At 41.9% G+C, this 20,706-nt stretch overlaps 2 protein-coding genes across 2 annotated transcripts; both read left to right on the forward strand.

The window, feature by feature from the left end:
• Window positions 1-554: 554 nt before the first annotated feature.
• Window positions 555-10,342, forward strand: LOC308293139 (sodium-dependent neutral amino acid transporter B(0)AT1-like; the record flags this gene model as incomplete). Its single annotated transcript, XM_080735573.1, has 12 exons — window positions 555-753; window positions 1,648-1,788; window positions 3,107-3,244; window positions 5,813-5,994; window positions 6,482-6,592; window positions 7,384-7,496; window positions 7,664-7,792; window positions 8,672-8,828; window positions 9,189-9,393; window positions 9,491-9,650; window positions 9,787-9,949; window positions 10,151-10,342. The coding sequence occupies 12 exons, from the start codon at window positions 555-557 to the stop codon at window positions 10,340-10,342; spliced, it is 1,890 nt and encodes a 629-aa protein (XP_080591699.1).
• Window positions 10,343-12,325: 1,983 nt separating this feature from the next.
• Window positions 12,326-16,816, forward strand: LOC308293140 (sodium-dependent neutral amino acid transporter B(0)AT1-like; the record flags this gene model as incomplete). The annotated part of the gene is made up of 11 exons (XM_080735574.1): window positions 12,326-12,521; window positions 13,422-13,562; window positions 13,750-13,887; window positions 14,049-14,230; window positions 14,364-14,474; window positions 14,572-14,684; window positions 14,822-14,950; window positions 15,473-15,629; window positions 15,934-16,138; window positions 16,300-16,459; window positions 16,645-16,816. The coding sequence occupies 11 exons, from the start codon at window positions 12,326-12,328 to the stop codon at window positions 16,814-16,816; spliced, it is 1,704 nt and encodes a 567-aa protein (XP_080591700.1).
• Window positions 16,817-20,706: the final 3,890 nt, after the last annotated feature.

The following is a 20,706-nucleotide window of genomic DNA, read 5'->3' on the forward strand; positions in this document are numbered from 1 at the left end:
GGTCGGACCAACGGTGCTTAACCCAGTTGCCTTTTTCATACACTCGGACTGAAAGACCTGCAAAAACACTCTCCCTTAAACTAACACTCTATTTTACAGTTTACGGCACCTGTTTATTTTCCAGCCATCTATCCATAGTACCATGGCATTCTCCTTTAATTTCTCACTCACGCCCACCCGCCCACCCGCCCACCCACCCACACCCATCTCTCAGTAAGAGATGGTTGTAGCATCACATGATGTATTAACCATTATCAAGAAGGCCATAGCCTTTTCCGTCTAACCTTGCTGACAATACATAATGTTTCACAGGGTGTGACAGCGTAACAGATAACTACAGTTGAGGTGCTAAAGGTCACCATAAATACCTTTTTCGGCCCCCCTTTGAACAACACATGCTGCAGGGAGCAGCAGTGGCACACAGAGATAAAGTCTCCGGGGGATTTAGGGTGAAGGACGCGTCCATCTTTGCACATCCCTAGGTGGCCCTGAGAGACTCTAACAGAAGGATTACTAAATATCACAGAGTAGAGTGCATCTCACGATCGGGCACAATGAAGCTGAAGTTGCCTAACCCAGGCCTGGATGAGCGGATACCATCCTATCAGGAGCTGGAGAGGATGGAGAAGGAGGAAGCGGGGGACAGACCCAAATGGGACAACAAGGCCCAGTATCTGCTCACCTGCGTGGGGTTCTGTGTGGGGCTGGGCAACGTGTGGAGATTCCCGTACCTGTGTCAAAGCCATGGAGGAGGTAGGCTGGGATGACCGTCATCTGCATCTCAAAGACACTGTACAGACCAGTGGCTTTCAACCAGTGGTCCAGGGACCACCAGTGGTCCTTGAAAGGGGCTTCCAGGTGGCCCTCAGCTAAATGATGGAGAGTTGACCAAATGGACCCTTATAGATCTTTAACTCTTGAGAGCGTAAAATGAAACCAAATGGACCTGTTACGCTCTCAAGAGTTAAATTATTGTTAAACATCTGCATAGGTTGAAAACCACTGGTATAGACAGACTATAACTGTAGACATAAATATAGAGATGGATGTGTCCAAATAAATCAGAACTTTAAATGGGATTAAAGGACTGACACAATGAAAAGGTATGGAGGTGAAGAATACTGTATAAGAGCATGTGTGTGCAGATGTGTCAGCTCAACTTTAACAACACAAATCATGCCATAATGGAAGTCTCTGACACAAAATGTTTTGAAATGGGGATCAGCAGCTAAATACATATCAATGTGGGGGTCCTTGACATGAAAATGATTGAGAGCCACTGACATAGACCACCAGGCCTAAAGAAGAAATAAGTGTGATTTGTATTATTATTATGAAATAATGAATACTAAGTGCATTTGTCGCTTATACTAATGCCAGATACCACAGAGGGTAATAAATATACGCCTTTTACCACCTAAACCCTGTTGACCGGCGTCTAAACTATAGGCCCTTCTCCTTTTTTCCCTCTACACTGACTCTTTGGCAAAAATAGCCAATCTACAAACTCACAACACGCCGTAAAGCTTGGAGATATGCTATATTTTCATCTGATGTTTGTCTGTTTTTGTTCACCTATTATGACTAGGAAGGAACGCTCAGGTTCTATAGTGATTACTTCACAACCTTTTTTTTTTGTCATTGCAGGAGCGTTTATGATCCCCTTCCTAATCCTACTGGTTCTAGAGGGCATCCCACTGCTCCACCTGGAGTTTGCTATCGGTCAGCGCCTGAGGAAGGGGGCTGTGGGAGTATGGAGGTCCATTAACCCATACCTGGCTGGTATCGGTATGTAGACCAATCCCAGAATATTTATACATTTCAGAGATAAATGTGTAATGCTGGGGTTTTCAAAGTGGGTGACGGGGCACCCTGGGGTCCCGTGACGTCAGTCCATGGGTGCTGCGAGATAATTTGATAATATTTGGAATTTATTTGGACACTTGCAAAAATATTTAGTATCATTTTAAACTTGAAGTACAAATTTATTTTCAGTCAGTTCTAACCAAAATGGCTATTATCTCAACGTTTTCCTCACAACATAATCACTAAAATATCGCCACTGTCGGGCAGAAACCTTGTATTTCCAAGATTCAAATGTGTATGTCTTTTGGTAAAGCAAAGCCCTGCTTCATCATACAAGACTGTCAGACAAAACTAGTGAAAACAGCCGATCTACAAGCACACAACGCCTCGCGATGCGAAGCGTTGTGTGCTTGTAGATCTGCTGTTTTCACTAGTTTAGTAAATTTTTTAGATGATACAAAATGAACGGTTCTGGACATACAAGGTTTCCACCGGACAACAACGATACTGGGAGTGAAAATTATAATGTAGAGGTGCCTCGGATTAAAAAAATATTTATGGGGTGACAAAAAAGTTTGGGAACCCCTGGTGTAATGTACTGTATATTACGGTCTATGGGTTTTCTGCTTTGACATCATGCTGACATCACTGTGATGTCAGGGGAACCACTCTAACAGAATGGGTTTGACACTCTGACATCACGCTCTGACTTCACTGTGATGTCAGGGGAACCACACTAACAGAATCGCTTTTGTGCCCATATATGGAGTTCCCTGATGTCATCAATATTAAGCCCATATCTAACAGAACTTCATATGGGAATGCCCATATGTGGAGGCCACATCGGCCACATACCAAACTAACAGAATCCATATACTGTATGGCCAAGACAGATGGCCAAGACAGCTGTGTGGCTGGTTCTACAGACAGGGATCTCCATGTATGGGCATAAAAGGGATTGTATGTATGATGTCAGATGTCATAGACGTCATAGGACTTTCACATAATGAATAACTGAGTAAGCATGTTTGGGCTCTCACAGCATATCTCCATATACAGTACATGGATCTCCATATACAGTATGGGTACCAGGGGTCTCCATTTATGGGTAACGGGTCCGATATACAGTACCGGTAAATCACTGGCCAGATGGCCAAGACATGGCACGACCTTGCCCTAAAGGACAACGTCGCTGGTCACCCTGAGGCATCTTACTAGTACTGTACTGTTGGTGGTTTGGGGTAATGTTTCAATGGTTTTAATTTATTTGCAGTAATTGTAACATTGTCTGATGTAAAAGGTATCGCATCCATGCTGGTGTCGTTCTTGGTGGGGGTTTACTACAACACCATCATGGCCTGGATCATCTGGTATCTGTTCAACTCCTTCCAGGACCCGCTGCCTTGGAGTCAATGCCCTCTAAATGACAACAAGACAGGTACAGAATAGTCTCACATGATCTAACTTCAAAAGAAAAAAAGAAAGAATTCCCTTAATGAAAATATATTAATTGGGGTTCCCGCTGGCCTACTGGTCCGGGCGTATACCATAGGCATGGATGCCTGGCGGCATCGCCGGTTCGATTCACGATCTGGACGACCTTTGCCGCAAGTCTCTCCTTTATTGCACCAAATAAGTGTTGTGACGTTTCAAACACAAAGCTCTTCTTCAGACTGCTTTATTAAAGCCTAATGTGTACACTACGATGCAGTGAAGTATAATATACAGTAAGCTTAAAGGAGTATAGTTTACCCCCCAAAAACACAAATCTTCTATCAAATACACAAATCAATTACACACCCCATGAAGTCTTGAATTCATTTTTTCTTTCTTTTTGTCGCAGTCCTAAGCCAATAATTAGATGACCGTGTCATACCTGAAACCCCCATACCTTCCATACCCACCAAAAATCCACTTTATATGGAGTTGGAACAACTTAAGTTCGGGAGGAGATGTGGCCAAGCAGAGGACAATCAACCACCTCTAACCAGCCACTGGTAACTCCACCCATAGACCTTATTCACACCGCGGCCATCTTGGATCACATGACTTCCTGGGATAGCAGCCTGCATTACAAACCATTGTGAACAATGGAGCGATCGTCCCAAAATATGAGTTCTATTCAACCAATTTCTTTTTACCAAATTGACAAATGGGCAGATGACAACATCAACATCCCCAAAATGATTAAATAGAGGGGCTACAGTAGATTGATTTCATCCATGGTAACGATATTCAAGGTAAGTTAGGTTGCAACCTTACTGTGTACAAAGACTTGCTATCTGTGCAGTGCTTGCTCCACCATCATATTAATTATTTGTTGTTAGATTGTTCCTGATTAATATGCAAAAATCACGATATATTAACTATGTGATGGCAGAGCAAGCACTACTAGTCTGCACAGATACAGTAGCAAGTCTTCGTACAGAGTAACAGTGTAACCTAACTACCATGATTATTGTGGATGTACCCTTCTATTTAATCCTTTTGGGATGTTGATGTTGTCATCTGCCTATTTGTCGATTTGGTCAAAAGAAAATAGTTGAATAGAACTCATATTTTGGGACCATCGCTCCATTGTTCACAATGGTTTGTAATGCAGGCTGCTATCCCAAGAAGTCATGTGATCCAAGATGGCCGCGGCGTGAATAAGGTCTATGCCACCCTGTGCCAACCACTCACCCGTCTCCTATCAAGCCGACAACTCCTCCTCCACCAATCACGGTGGTATATAAACCCAACTTGAAAAAATTGCGGCGTGCGGCGTTTGCAGTAACCCACCCTCCCTCCCTCTTCTTTTCATTCTACCTCTATCCTCTCTACAGGTTCCAGGTGGGGTCTCTCTACATACTTCAGCACGGATGTGTGCTCTTGACCCCTAAGCCAAAGTACCTGGGTCTGTGACCCCCCGGAACCTCCCCCCTCATGCCTGCCATCCTCCGTCCGTGCTCCTGACCATCTAAGCTGCACACTACACGCTTGCGTGTGGTGATGACCTTCGATGATCATGCCAGCACCCCAAATGCCATTCTCGTGCCCATGGCCATCTAAGCTGCACACTACACGCTTGTGTGTGGTGCTGACCTTAGATGACCACGCACTCAGAGTGTCATTTCACGCCCTTGGCCATCCAAGCTGCACACACCATGCTTGCATGGTGCGTGACCTTAGATGACCATGCTGGCACCCCCACGTCATCCATGCCCCGATGACCAAGCCGGCACCTACAGCATTCATGCCCCGATGACCGTGCCGTCTCCCCCTAGCCTGGTTAATAAACCAGACTGCACAACACCACCCCCTGGCGGTAGTGACACGCAGTGAGGAATTAGTATGAGCAACGCCAGGCTAGTCTCCCCCATGCCAATCAAGCGTCATCCATGCCCCGATGACCAAGCCTGCACCGACGTCATTCATGCCCCGCTGACCGTGCCGTCTCCCCCCATGCTGATCGGGCGTCATAGCCATCTAAGCCGCACACAGGACGCTTGCGCGTTGTGATGTCCTTAGATGACTATTTCGCACTCAGCACCTTGGCCGTTTATGCTGCATGTCCCATGCCATGCATGCGATGCGCCCATAAATGACCATACACCAAAAGCTAAATGTTGTTCGTGCCCTTGGCCATCTAAGCCGCACACTGCACGCTGCTTGTAGTGCTGACCTTAGATGTACATTAGCACTCTGCATTCTTGGCCGTTTATGCCACACATCTCATGCTGCTCATGCGATGCGTCCATAAACGACCATACACCAAAACCTAAATGTTGTTCGTGCCCTTGGCCATCTAAGCTGCACGCTCGCGTGTAGTGCTGACCTTAGATGACCATTAGCACTCTGCATTCTTGGCCGTTTATGCCGCACATCTCATGCCACGCATGCGATGTGCCCATAAACGACCAGGCCCTCGGTCTTATAATAAACAACCTTAAACCTATATTTTGTCTGATGCTTGGTCTCTCCTAGTGAAAAGATCTTCACATTGTGTGTCTGTGGCCCCCTGTAGGTGTGGTGGCAGAATGTGCGCAGAGCAGCACAACAGACTACTTCTGGTACAGAGAGACTCTGAACACCTCCACAGCCATCGATGACTCTGGCGGTTTGCTGTGGTGGATGGTGATGGTTCTGGTGGCCGCCTGGACTCTGCTCTATGTCTGCTGCATCAGAGGGATCGAAACCACAGGAAAGGTCTGACTGGGAGTCAAATTCCACACTATAATCTATAATCTAATAATGTGACATGATAGCAGGTCTCTTATCTCACTATATGTATTTGTGTGTGTGTGTGTGTGTGTGTGTGTGTATGTGTGTGTGTGTGCGTGCGTGCGTGCGTGCGTTTGCTCATTTACTTTACTACAATAAGCATTAATAATAGTAATACTATTATGCAGGAATGCTACAAATAAAAGGTCCTGCATTCCTGGACCCCTGGAGGTTAACCTCTATAATACATAGTTAATGTAGCCTATGTTTTGTATTAATAATCTAAATGTTCAAAAAAATAAAACGAATGTGTGGGATAAAAAGTTAAATGTGTGCCTCTGAGATGTATTGTTGCGCAATAGTATACCTAAAAAAAATACTTAAGTACAGTACTTGAGCAAATGTAGTTACTTTCCACAACTGCCAGAGCATGCATTTTGACTGTCTCACACTCTCTCTCTGTCGAATGCAGGCTGTATACATCACGTCCACTCTTCCATATCTGGTGCTCACCATCTTTCTCATCAGAGGTCTGACTCTCAAAGGCTCTGTGGCGGGAATCAAGTACCTCTTCACTCCAGACGTAAGAATTCTATCCAACCAATCAACTAAGTTATTGATTGACCCCTTTAAAAGACTACCCAGAAATATAATCAAGGGTGTGGATGAGTGGTGAACTCATACCGAGTTTGAATATGACTCCCATCATGCCTCAGTTTGTTGCTGTCTCTCTACACTCTCCTATCGAAATAAAATGTAGTGTAAACATTTTAATAATTAAAAATAGCAATCTAAGGGATTAGACAAAATAAGTATAATATATATCGTCACTGTCGGGCAGAAACCTTGTATCTCCAAGTTTCAAATGTGTTCATTTTTTCGCAAAGTAAAGCACTGCTTCATCATACAAGGCCATCGCACAAAAGTAGTGGAAACAGCTGATCTACAAGCACACAACGCCTCGCGGTGCGAGGCGTTGGGTGCTTGTAGATCGGCTGTTTTCACTAGTTTAAATCATTTAAAAAATGATGAATACAAAACAAACAGTTTTGGACATACAAGGTTTCCACCCGACGAAGATATGCTGTTATGAGAGATACGTTTCAAGAGTTCAAGAAGAAGAGAGAAGGCATGTATCATGCTATCATGATATGTTAAAATAACCTTTTATAAAACAACTAGTAAGTATGTGTGTGTGTGTGTGTGTGTGTGTGTGTGTGTGTGTGTGTGTGTGTGTGTGTGTGTGTGTGTGTGTGTGTGTGTGTGTGTGTGTGTGTGTGTGTGTGTGTGTGTGTGTGTGTGTGTGTGTGTGTGTGCGTGTGTGTGTGTGTGCGTGTGTGTGTGTGTGTGTGTGTTGTCCTTTCCCTGTTATAGGTAAATGAGTTGATGAACCCTGCAACATGGTTGGATGCAGGTGCCCAGGTGTTTTATTCCTTCTCGTTGGCCTTTGGAGGTCTCATCTCCTTCTCTAGCTACAACTCTATTCAGTAAGTAGTAGTGCTGTCCATCAATGTAGACCGGGTCTATACTCTTAGTAATAATCTTATCAAGAGCGATAAAAACGAACAAAGGGCTCTAGTTGTAACAACTCTCTGCTGATATATCTACCAGGAGCTTTGGATTATTGATTGCTCTTATGGTCTCTGTTTTGCAGCAACAATTGTGAGCAGGACGCAGTTATCATCTCCATCATCAACGGCTGCACGTCTGTGTACTCTGCAACAGTCATCTATTCCATCATTGGCTTCAGGGCCACGGAGAAATTTGACGACTGCGTGGACCTGTGAGTCTTGGTTTTTTACGGTGTGACTCTAAAAGGCAAGCTGTCTAGAAATGGGTCTGTGAGTCTTTGAGTCTGTGTGGGACTTTGCGTGTGAGACCTTTCCCAAACATGGTGTCAAACATCATAGATACGTTATAGACTGGCCACATGAAGTCCACTTCGTTATTAGACCCTGCCTTAATTGTTTTCAGTTGGCCTTTTCTGGCAATTGTCTCTGTGAAAATTAGTTAATGTTGGACCCTTTTTTTTTTTTCAATTCAAAGTTCCTGCACATCTTTTTTAAACACAGGTTTATGTCCCCTTTGTTGAAATTTGTTGTATAATTGCTGTAAGAGGACCACATGTTCACCCAAACCAAACAGACCACATACAATAGTTCAAACAAGCACCATACATGGTGCCATGAATGGTTCTATGGATACACACAAACCCAACACACTGCAGTACAATCAAAGGAAGGCTTGTGTTTCATTCCCCGGGCTTCCCTTGCATTAAACACAACGTTTGTAAAGGTGAAGGCTTAACAGTGCATAGTTAAATGAATCACGATGTTTCTTGATGCCCGCTCTAGACTAACCCTTCATGCTGTCCCCAGTTGCCCTAGACCTGTATCTTTGGTTCTTACTGTACTATCTCTAGCTTTATCATCCTTATCTATACTTAACTTGTGTCATGTTTTTCACTGGAGGTTATAGTGACAAATCTATTTGTTAAAACGTTATTATAAAATAAATACATTCCTTATAAGTAAAATATCAAACATTTAAGCCCATCAGTGCTACAGAGACTTGTGATACAACATTGAAATGTAGCTGATGCCACAAGATTTATTTTTAAATCAGTGGCTGATCTCAATTCCATGTCCTCCTTTTTCCACAGTAACGTTTTAAAGCTATTGAATGCTTTCAATTTACCTGAAAACAACATTACAGCGGACAACTACGAAGACTCATTGACCCACCTAAATCAGACAAATCCAGGAATCATTGAAGGGCTGGATCTCAGACACTGTGATATGAATTTTTTCCTCAGTCAGGTCTGTCATTTAAAACAATAATAATAATAATGTTAGAACATTGTTTGCTGTATCTGTTGAAATGTATTAACTGTTTAAATCATAATCTTATACACAACCGTCATTAAAAACATTTCATCTGAAAGGTGTACTGCTCTGAACAGGTGTAAGGTTTTGACACAAAAAAAGTTCATAGCCTATATATTTATGGAGATTTTCTCAGCAATAATTGTAGTAATGTTGTCATGTTGTGTTTGCTTAGATACTGTAACATGCACTATATGTGACAGGAATATTTAATTGCAGAAAATCTGAAATCTGAAAGTAAGTATGCACAGAAAATCACGATACAGTTTTTGCATCTGTTTTGTCTTTTCCCAGGGTGTGGAAGGGACAGGTCTGGCATTCATTGTATTCACAGAGGCTATCATAAAGATGCCTGTCTCTCCTCTCTGGGCTGTCCTCTTCTTCGTCATGCTCTTCTGTCTGGGGCTGTCCACCATGTTTGGCAATATCGAGGGATGCGTGGTGCCCTTACAAGACCTCAATATTTTACCTAAAACATGGCCCAAAGAGCTTTTCACCGGTAATTCACTTGAATCCTTTACATGAATGACTGACTTATGGCCACAGATTTTGATGAGTAAAACCACTATAACCCAGATTTCTTTCCCCTATCTCAGGTGTGACGTGTGTAGTCTCCTTCACTCTTGCCCTCATATTCGCCCAGCGATCTGGGAACTACTGGTTAGCTCTGTTTGATGGATTTGCCGGATCTATACCTCTCCTGGTCATCGCTTTCTGCGAGATGTTTTCAGTTATCTATATCTACGGCGTGGACAGGTGAGCCAAAATCCACCAGTGCGATCTTTACTGCTGGAGCTTCAATTGAACAATAAAAGTACAAGGATGTTTTAGACTGTTTTATAAGCTATCAGTGGGGCGCTGCAAAATTCAGCTGATGCTTCTTCCTCAACAGGTTTAACAAGGACATAGAGTTTATGATTGGCCACAAGCCCAACATCTTCTGGCAGGTTACATGGAGGTTCGTCAGTCCAGTCATTATGGCAGTGATCTTTGTTTTCTACTTCGTAACCCAAGTCAGCGAGCCTCTCGACTACCTAGTCTGGGACCCAGAAGCGGTAAGAAGTAGAAGTATAAAGTATTCAAAAATAAATCAGGGTAAAAGTACAGAATCGTACAGTACTAAAAGTACACTTAATTTCCAGCACTGGCAGTAATGTAAATTACCCTTCATGTACAGGTATTCAGTAAAGAAATGTCCTTTATTGTTGACAGTAATTTACTTTTAATCCCGATATTCCCCTTCATTCTGACCACAGCCGGAGTTCCCCGCCCTGGTAGACCGTCCATTTCCTGACTGGATCTATGTTATTATTTTCATCTTGGCTGGAGTCCCCAGTCTGTCAATTCCAGGATACGCCATCTACAAGTTGATAAGAAACAAATGCTGCAGTAAGGACAGCAGAGAAGACACCATCGGCACCATTTCTGCCAAAATACAAATGAAATGAGGAAAAAAGTGAAAGTGTAAATATCTGATACCATTTAAATCTATAGCTAATTTAATTCTGGGACTTTTTCCTTTTTTTCTTTTTCATACGACGTTGTCCCCCACCAAAATTGCTGATCTAAAAACCTCATGTCGCATAGCTTGTAGATCTGCTATTTCTGGCGCGGGGGACACAAAGGCATGAGAGTGTACAAATGTAAAAAGAAATCCCATTTTGGGACCATTATTCTCAGGGTTAAATTAACAGTGAGGATATGTCAGTGTACTGTTTAAATGAACATCCGTTCGAAACATGAGCGCACAAGGTCTTGTTGTTATTGCTACTGTATTTGTATTGTCATTATGGTTATGTAATGTTCTGGACTTTGAAACCATGTGGACATTGACCTGTGAGAGAAGTCACAGCAGCTATCATTTAACATTATTAGTTTATGTCAACTCGACTCTTTATTATCATTGATGATGTTTTTTTCTAATTAATTCAAATATAGCTAGGTCACAATAAAACCTGACCTTATAGGAATGTAATTCTTCCTGAGTGATTTAGGAATTTCAAGCGCAATTGTAAATCACAAAATTACATTGCTTATTTCATGTGCGTCTGCTGAATACGTAGAAAGCAATATATGATCCGCACTCAAGTAAAAGCATGGTCTCTTTAAAAAAAAGACTCCAAAGACTTACTTAATATAGTGCAGATTGTATGTTCCTTTCTACGTATTATTTGAATCTGCACCAAGTACTGTCGGCCAGAAACCTTGTATCTCCAAGTTTCAAGTTTCAAATTTGTAATTTATTTTCGTAAAGTAAAACCCTGCTTCATCATACAAGACTGTCACACAAAACTAGTGGGAAAAGCAGATCTACAAGCACACAACAGTGACAACACCTTGCATCGCAAGGTGTTGTCACTGTTGTGTGCTTGTCTATTTTCACTATTTTGAATTGTTTTTAAAATAACAAAAGAGGGAAGGTTTTCGACATACAAGGTTTCCATCCGACAACGACAATATCCAGAACCTTCCCTGGGATGAGTGAACCTTTCCTTGAAGTGAGTTGCATGTGTTGAATACAACATGAAATGTAACAATTTGATCCCCATTTCATATAAATAAATGAAAGTAAGGCTCTGGGAATTGTTTTACGACAGAATATTATATTGCTAAAGATGTGTGTGTGTGTGTGTGTGTGTGTACGTGCGCGCACACGCTTGCTTGCGTGCGTGTGTAAATTTGTGGTTTCTTTGTTTTGACGTATTACCAAGGAATACTGTGTTGCATACATTATAAGTACAGAACCATAACCATATTCTGTATCAGATCTTTATGCCCATATATGGTGTTCCATTAGTACTATGACGTCAGAGTATGACGTCAGGCAGACCGTTACCATGGCGGCGAAACTGTGTAGTATCAGTGATGTCAGCATGCAGATGGTCAGACAGACATTCGCTAAATTAATAGTTAGATATCACTCTACTATTTCCTGTCAATATGGCTGCTGTGAAAAACGTCTAATGTATGTTGCATCTGCAGAGCTAGTTATTGTTACATTCCTGTAAATTCAGATCTTGACATGCAGTAACATTTACTGTGTACCCTTGAACTGTGTTCAACCATGGGCTCTTAACCCTATATTAATTATTATTAAGTGTACATCTCCTTTATGCACTGGACTTAGAACCTGTAAAGAGCTGTTTAATGATGAGCGAAGTAAGGGAAATAGGGGGTTAAAGTGCAAAGTTGCAGGAGCGGAAAAGATAAAAAAGCATTATAAAAAATGTTTAACCTCTACTGCATATGGACCTGAATGCACACTAATAAATTACCCTCACTCAGAAGCTAACTTTGCACACTAACTCTAATCTACTCCTTCAGTCATGCAGTGAGAGTGTGAGAGTGACTGGGTTTCAGATAGTTTCAGCAATACCTACAGTATCAACTGCATTGTCTCACTGATTGATGTGGAAGTGGAACGCTGCACAATGAGACTGGTGTTTCCAAACCCGGGTCTTGATGACCGAATCCCCTCTCATCAGGAGCTGGAGGAGCTGGAAAAGGGAGACACCGACAGGCTTAAATGGGACAGCAAAGCAGAGTACATCCTCACCTGCGTGGGCTTCTGCGTAGGGCTGGGTAACGTGTGGCGCTTCCCTTACCTGTGCCAATCCCATGGAGGAGGTAAGATGGCATGGGAGGGGTAGTGAGAGGCGGGGGGTCTGTTAAGCTGTCAGTGTCATAAAAATACTTTTCAACTGTGATATGTAAGTTACTAGCAATGTAAATATTCAGCATTTACTGTTTTTCATCACATGCAAAGCTTCAAAATAGCAATGCTAACAGAATGATGTGTTTCATTAATGTCCACTAATTATTTCCAGGACAGAAAGCCCCCATCATGATGTCAGCAGTGATATTGCAAAGCTGGTTATAAAATCTATAAATCTTGTTTCCAAATGCAATGAAGGATGTTTTAAACCTTTTTAACATTCAACTTTCAACACAATCTAGAAGACATATTATTCTTTTGTGCCTGGGGCAGGAGGATGAATGTGTGACTTATTAAATGACTCACAGGACTGGACATACCTACAAGTGGTATTAATGATTCATAGAGTGTTGATGAACAGATACCCTATATGGGCTAACCATGTTGCAGCTGAAAGCTGCAACAAAATACACATTTGCTTGCATGTTGTATTTTGCATATTTACATTTCAATATACTACTAGACTATTTTAAAGTTATGATAAATGGGTGCCTGTTGAATGAAGATTATAGGTTGCAGAGGAGAGCAGAGACCCAAACATGTTCCAAAACAAACATTTTAGATACTGTATAGTCTGTATTGCGATGAGTACAAATGAAACAATGATTGTGTTCAAGTATATCTGTGATATTTTGTATAATTAGTCATTTCAGGAAACTGATTCATGTCTCCAGCTGTGGAGATAATCACTAACACGTGACCTTGAAACATATTATTCTCATATTATTCAGATGAGCTATCAGCTAGTAAAAGGCACATTAACTGTGCAGGCCTACAACACTGTAAGAATCCAGGATTCCTCCACTTTTCAGGAGCTTTTATCATTCCCTACCTAATCCTGTTGGTTCTGGAGGGGACACCTCTCCTACTGATGGAGTTTGCCATAGGACAGCGCCTCAGAAAGGGCAGTGTGGGGGTGTGGCGGGCCATCCATCCTGGCTTGACTGGTGTTGGTAAGTAGCTAACCAAACGCCAAATCATATAATACATTGATCATAAGAGCAAAAAGAGCCTTACGTTACAACAGAAACAAATACTTGTAACTTATAGGCTACTTAATAATAGTCCATCGTATGACAAAGTGGCTATAAATCAAGAATTAGGATATGCTTTTACAGACAAAGGTGCACCCTCACTCAGGTATAGCCTCGATGCTGGTATCCTTCCTGGTTGGAATATACTACAACACCATCATGGCCTGGACCATCTGGTATCTTTTCAACTCTTTTCAGGAATCCCTTCCTTGGTCCCAGTGTCCATCGAATGACAACGGGACAGGTAATTGAATAAACAGTAGAGTATATAAACATCTACGGTATATCTATCTCCCTGTTTGAGGGACACATTTATTTTAGCAATGTGCAAATTCAATTGATAAAATCTATGCTATCTACTTTCCTAGCAGCAGACTGTAGTAGACTATTTGTCACCACCTACAGGCCTTTTGCCCGAGTGTGAGCAGAGCTCCCCGACAGATTACTTTTGGTACAGAGTGACTTTGAACAGTTCAGCATCGATATCAGATTCTGGAGGCTTGCAATGGTGGATAGTACTGTGTCTCTTGTGCGCTTGGATGGTCCTCTATGTCTGTTGCATCAGAGGGATCAGTACAACAGGCAAGGTCAGTTACATTCTCTATCATCTATTCTACATGAATGATATAGGCTACATACTGTATACTGTAACTGTTAAATTATACCCCTCTAATGGTCACCCATATTTATGATTCTGTTTCTTCCGCCTTATGACCTCAGGCAGTTTACGTCACATCCACCCTGCCTTATGTTGTACTGACCATCTTCCTGATCCGAGGGCTAACTCTAAAGGGCGCCTTTAGTGGAATCACATTTCTCTTCACCCCAGATGTATGGTTTCATTGTCACACTATATTGTCTGTCATACATAATTCAATCTCTGATTTCCACGTTAATCCAGAGCAATATATGTTTTGTATGCCTTCAGATAGATGAACTGATGAATCCATCAACTTGGCTGGACGCAGGCGCACAGGTTTTTTATTCGTTCGGTTTGGCATGGGGTGGTCTCATCTCCTTCTCCAGCTATAATCCTGTACAGTAAGAGATGTGCAATGCTGTACTGTTTTAGTCGGAAGGAATAAGGATAACAAAATAATAATGTTCATAGCTACACGTTATCATCACACCTAAAATGTATGTTGTTTGTCATGTTCTTTGATCCTTATTCTTACTAGCAACAACTGCAAGCAAGACGCTTTGATCCTGTCTGTCGTCACTGGATGCACCTCTGTCTATGCCGCCACAGTCATCTACTCTATCATCGGATTTAGGGCCACAGAGAATTATGATGCATGTGTGGAAGGGTGAGTTAGAACAAAATAACATACAGCTTCACACTGTCACACCATGCAGCTGAAAGTCTTTCAAACACTTCAGTTCAAAAGGTTCCTGAATCCAGGATCTGAAACCAAGCTATATGGTTCCCAGTGTCACTAGAATCTAGTGAACATTACAGTAGAACTAAAGGCATCATGCAGTATATCTTTGATGCAATGGCTAAAAAACAATAGACAATATATTTTTTGGAGCGGTGAAAGCGCTCCCAATAGACAGGTATGTCCGTGGGTATGTCCCTGGCTGGGTGGCTGGCTGGCTGGCTGGCTGGCCGTGTCCGTAGCCTGGCAATACCTTGAGTGGCCACACACAACACACTAGTTAAAGGAGGGGCGCTGTTTTGTGCAGGCCAGGCACACTCACCACTCACTCACAGGCACAGTTTACAGTTTAGGCATTTAGCAACACACACAGGGTATAGCTGCTCAGATTCACCGCTCCACTTCGAACCGAGGTTTGATTTTTGGTGTAACTAAATGATTTCTCTCCAGGAACATAATGGCACTGTTGAATGCATTTGATCTTGCTGAGGGCAGCATCACTTCAGACAATTACGAGACTGTTTTGAACCATCTAAACAGCTCTGATCCAGATGTTGTTCACAGTCTGAACATTAAAACCTGTGACTTGTGGAAGCTACTCAGTGAGGTAACTACTGTTATACTACAATAACTACATTAATCAACATTCAATCTACATTAATCAATTGCAATTCGTCTTTTAAGAAGAACGTTATTGCAAATGCCCTACACATAGACACAGTTCCCTTTGCATGAATAGAAAAAACTAGCCACCCTCCATTCACAAGCTCAAATCTGGATTACTCCCTCCTATCCGGGAATCAAACCAGCAACCTTTGAGTCACTGGTCAGCCAGCCTCAGTATGTTCAAGGCCAACCTGCAACCCCACATTTTCTTATCCGATTTGTAACCATAAAATGTGTTTCTCCAGGGTGTGGAGGGAACAGGCCTGGCATTCATTGTATTCACAGAGGCCATCACCAAGATGCCCGTCTCTCCTCTCTGGTCCGTTCTGTTTTTCACCATGCTCTTCTGTCTGGGGCTGTCCACCATGTTTGGTAACATCGAGGGAGTCGTGGTTCCATTACAAGACCTAAACGTATTTCCCCGAAAGTGGCCAAGAGAGGTTTTAACTGGTGAGTGTTTTGAGCTCATCCCAGTATGATCAACTATCCATCAAATTCACTGGAGTCAAATCGTTGAAGAGTGTGTGTGTGTGTGTGTGTGTGTGTGTGTGTGTGTGTGTGTGTGTGTGTGTGTGTGTGTGCGCGCGCGCGTGTGTGTGTGTTTGTGTCAGGTATAACATGCATTGTGGCCTTCATCGTTGCCCTCCTGTTTGCTCAGCGGTCAGGGAATTACTGGCTTGCTCTCTTCGACAAATTCGCTGGCTCCATCCCCCTACTGATCATCGCCTTCTTTGAGTTGATAGCTGTTGTCTACATCTATGGCATAGACAGGTTAGTGGTTGCAATTGGACTATGTCCTCTTGTTGCATAGTATCTTCTTTTCATGCAATCCACTTCTAAAACAAAGGGGGGTTGTAGATGGTGTACCTTTATGTAGGAAATAGCAGATTATTTTTAATTCCCTGACATGCCACAATTATTTATGATGACTGTAATTTTTTACATTTGGTCCTCAGATTCAATAAAGACTTGGAGTTCATGGTTGGACAAAAGCCCGGCATCTACTGGCAGGCCACATGGAGAGTCATCAGTCCACTCATAATCTTTGTCATCTTCCTGTTCTACCTGGTAACCGAATTTCAAGAGGAGCTCACCTACCTGGTCTGGGACCCCAACTCTGTAAGCTAATGAAGATATTTTACATTGTTTCCTTATCCTGTTTTTGTGTTCTTCTCCTGTCCCTTTCCAACCTTCTTGTCAGCTGCTTTGTTTTGCTCTTATAATTCTCTTCATTTTCCTCTAAAATTAAATATTTTATCACATACCAAGCCTTTAGTCCTTGGTGACGGGAATGATAAAAGAACAGAGAGGATGATAAGTCAGCTCTGGTGCTGACTGTTACTGATGGTGTAGCCTCGCGATCCAGGCATTTCATTCAACAGGTGGTGTGATAGAATTCACAGCTCAGGAGACTTCAATAGACTTCAAATAATTGTAGTGGAGTGCAATGTATGATATTTAGTATTAAAACTATGTAAATACTCAAGTAAAGTAAAAGTAGGCTACCACAGAATTGTAGGCCTAAATGCCTAGCTTATTCCACCTATAGCTGTGTAATCATATATTTGTACGTTTTATTTATTTACAGGGTTTCAGATGGAAGTCAATGCTAAAGTGATGAAATGAATAGTTGAAATGATATTGGTCTTTATAATTATTATTAAAGTTATTACAGAATGTACTTTTAATCCCGATATTCCCCTTCATTCTGACCACAGCCGGAGTTCCCCGCCCTGGTAGACCGTCCATTTCCTGACTGGATCTATGTTATTATTTTCATCTTGGCTGGAGTCCCCAGTCTGTCAATTCCAGGATACGCCATCTACAAGTTGATAAGAAACATATGCTGCAGTAAGGACAGCAGAGAAGACACCATAAGCCCCGTTTCTGCCAAAATACAAATGAAATGAGGGAAAAGGTTAAAGTGTAAATATATATTTTCCCTTGGATTTTAGTAAAATCCTCCACTAATTTAATTCTGCAGCCTCATTTATACTTTATAGTTGATATAAAGGCAACGCATATGTAGATCTGTTATTTTCAGCTGGGACAATGTGGTACATTCGCAAGAGAAGAGTCCCATTTGGTGCCATATAATATGGAATATTCTCAGGAATAGACACCGTGCTGTTTTCATTTGCTCAATACTCAGGCATCAGATGCCTGCGGTAGGTCTTTGACCAAAACTTGATATAATATTTAATAAATGTATATTCTTTATTGAGCAATAAAGACATGCAGCTGTCTATTCTTACCTGTTTCTCACCTGTCGCTTTAATCAGGTGTGCCAAATACTTTTATTTGCCCTGTGTGTGCACTGTGTGCACAGTGCACACAGGGTTTGGTAGTTGGGCGATCTGCCCTCAGTGGATGGACGGTAGCTGTCAAGCCGCTAACACCAGCTACCAGCTGTTAAGCTCGCAGACGGCTAGCTACTACAGGTAGCAGGAACCAGGTGGGGACAGGTCGACATAGAACCACTGATTGTATTAAAATTTTAAACCGATGCAACCGATTGTAAAAATGAAAGCGGGATCTGAGCAAAAGGGTTCCTGGCTGCCTGTTGGGATTAGCCACTGCAGTTAGCAGTTGGCTGGGAGTCCTCCCTATGTTCCCCAGTTTAACATTCACCAGGTTAACATTAACCAGCGTCGGTTAGCATTTTACCAGGTTAACATTCACCAGCGTCAGCAGGTTAGCATTTCACCAGGTTAGCATTCACCAGACTTAGTTTTACTGAGGTTAGGGTACATAGGTACGGTCCCGTTGGCTGCTAGCTGTCAAACTGCAGCAGCAGCGTGTAGCGTGCTTCAGTAGGCGGGTTCCTAAAGGTTGATTTGATATCCCTCTACACCAAATCTATTTGTCGAAAACAGTTTACAATGCGTCAAAATTGCCACGCGCTGTGAGCTTGTAGAGCTCTCGTGTTGTGAGCTGGTAGAGCTGCTATTTTCAGTAGATGTTTGCCTATTTTTGGCAAATGCTCACTTATTATTAAGAATAGGGATGCTAGGGGTCATGTGGTTAATAATGAGGATTCTTTCGGTGTACTTTATATTTTGTTCAAAAGATGAGCGCACATGGTCTTGTTGTTATTGCTTCTGTATCATTATGGTAGTCACGGTCATATGGCCTCTGCCCCTCTCCAGTTTTTAGGCTATTTCCCTATTCTGTTTCCCTATTCTATTCTGTTCTCCTTCTGTTAAGTTTTAGTTAGAGTGCAGTGTTCATGTACAGTAAGTAGGCTAGTCTAGATAGTGTTCCTCTTGTCTTGTGCGCTTGTAAAAATGTTAAGTAAAGTCTCTTGGCTAAATTTGTTCATGTTCATGTCATTTTTTTTAGTTTGAGTTCCTGCTTTAGGGTCCAACTTATAGTCTAGTAAATCTAGGGAAAAATACACTCAGGTTGGACAAAATTTTATTACTTAGTTTTTCAACTGATTCTGACAGGAAATTAGGTCTACTAGCCAGGATAAAAAATCTACCATAATCTGCTCACTGCAAATACCCACAGTGGCCAAATCAAGTTGGGCTCCCATCGACTTTCTATACAGGAGGAAAATACCCAGAAAAGAATCTGCTTTAAGTAGGATGTGAGGGGTCTAACTAGGGGTTTGACATGATGCTGAATCCATTGCAAGCATTTGTTTTGTCCAAAAAACATTCCTTGGGCTAACAATGGCCGCAGAAAATGATGGTTTAGTGATGAAAAGTGATGAGTCATCACTTTTCGACAGTTTTGTGGGCGTTTTATGGGGCCAATGAATGTTTTTGTGCAAAACAAATGCTTGCAATGGATTCAGCATCATGACAAACCCCTAGTTAGACCCCTCACATCCTACTTAAAGCAAAACAAAATCTGGGTATTTTCCTCCTGTATAGAAAGTCGATGGGAGCCCAACTTGATTTGGCCACTGTGGGTATTTGCAGTGAGCAGATCATGGTAGACTTTTTTATCCTGGCTAGTAGACCTACTTTCCTGTCAGAATCAGTTGAAAAACTAAATAATAATTTTTTGTCCAACCTCAGCCTTATTTTTACTGGACTATTAATGTCTGTTCCTGACATAAAGCCTTCATTGAAACCAACAAGACTTTGTCCAGTGATTGAAGTCAAAGCGGGTATCATTTAATCTTAAATATGAAATGAGCCCCCTGTGACATAGAATGGGGCAGATTTCAAAAGAGTACCGCCCATTCAGAAAATCAAATGAAAGGCAAGGCTTTAGAGTTAATTAATTGTTTTTTTTGGGCTGGAAGAGACACTGGGAAGACCAAAAAACAAGAAAAAAAAAAGAAAATTGTGAAATTCATGGTGTAGTCTCTTTAAAGAGTTTACTTCATGCTAGATTTGGTTACAGATGGACAAATCATTGCAACCGTTAGAACTTTAGATGACAGTATAACTGCTTAACACTGTTAGAATGTGTATTACCTCACGATCAAACAGTCTGTATGACTGATATGTAAGGATGTACATTTAGTGATGTTTGTAAGCAAGAATCATAATCAGCTATAATGATCACATCACAGGTTTACAGAAGTAATTTGTTTTTGTGCATCATTTACAATTTACAATTTTGGCATTTAATCCAAAGCGACTTACAATAATACCTCAATATAACAAGCAAGATATTATGTCAGTACATCAACAACAATATAAAAATGCATAGGAATCTCAATCTAGAAAAACAATAACATAGACGACCACGCACCTCAGTAAAAAACTTTTCTAAAACCTAAAAATGCTATCTAGCTTCATGTATGGTCATTGAGGGAAGGGGAGTGTTACAGTAGTGCTATGGGTTTAGGTGGAGTCTGAAGAGGTGAGTCTTCAGTCCAAGCGGAAGCTATGGAGTGAGTCTGTTGTGCGACAGGGAGTTTATTCCACATAGTTTGGGAGCCAGGAGGGCAAATGGAATGGATTTTTGTCCTGGGGTTTTAGCAAGGGTTCTGTCAGCATCCCTGGCCTGTGTTGGCTGATCTGATTGAACGGGTGGGGTTGTAGGGGTCGATCAGG

This window comes from Nannobrachium achirus (assembly GCF_963921795.1).
Source record: "Nannobrachium achirus genome assembly, chromosome: 10".
NCBI lineage: Eukaryota > Metazoa > Chordata > Actinopteri > Myctophiformes > Myctophidae > Nannobrachium > Nannobrachium achirus.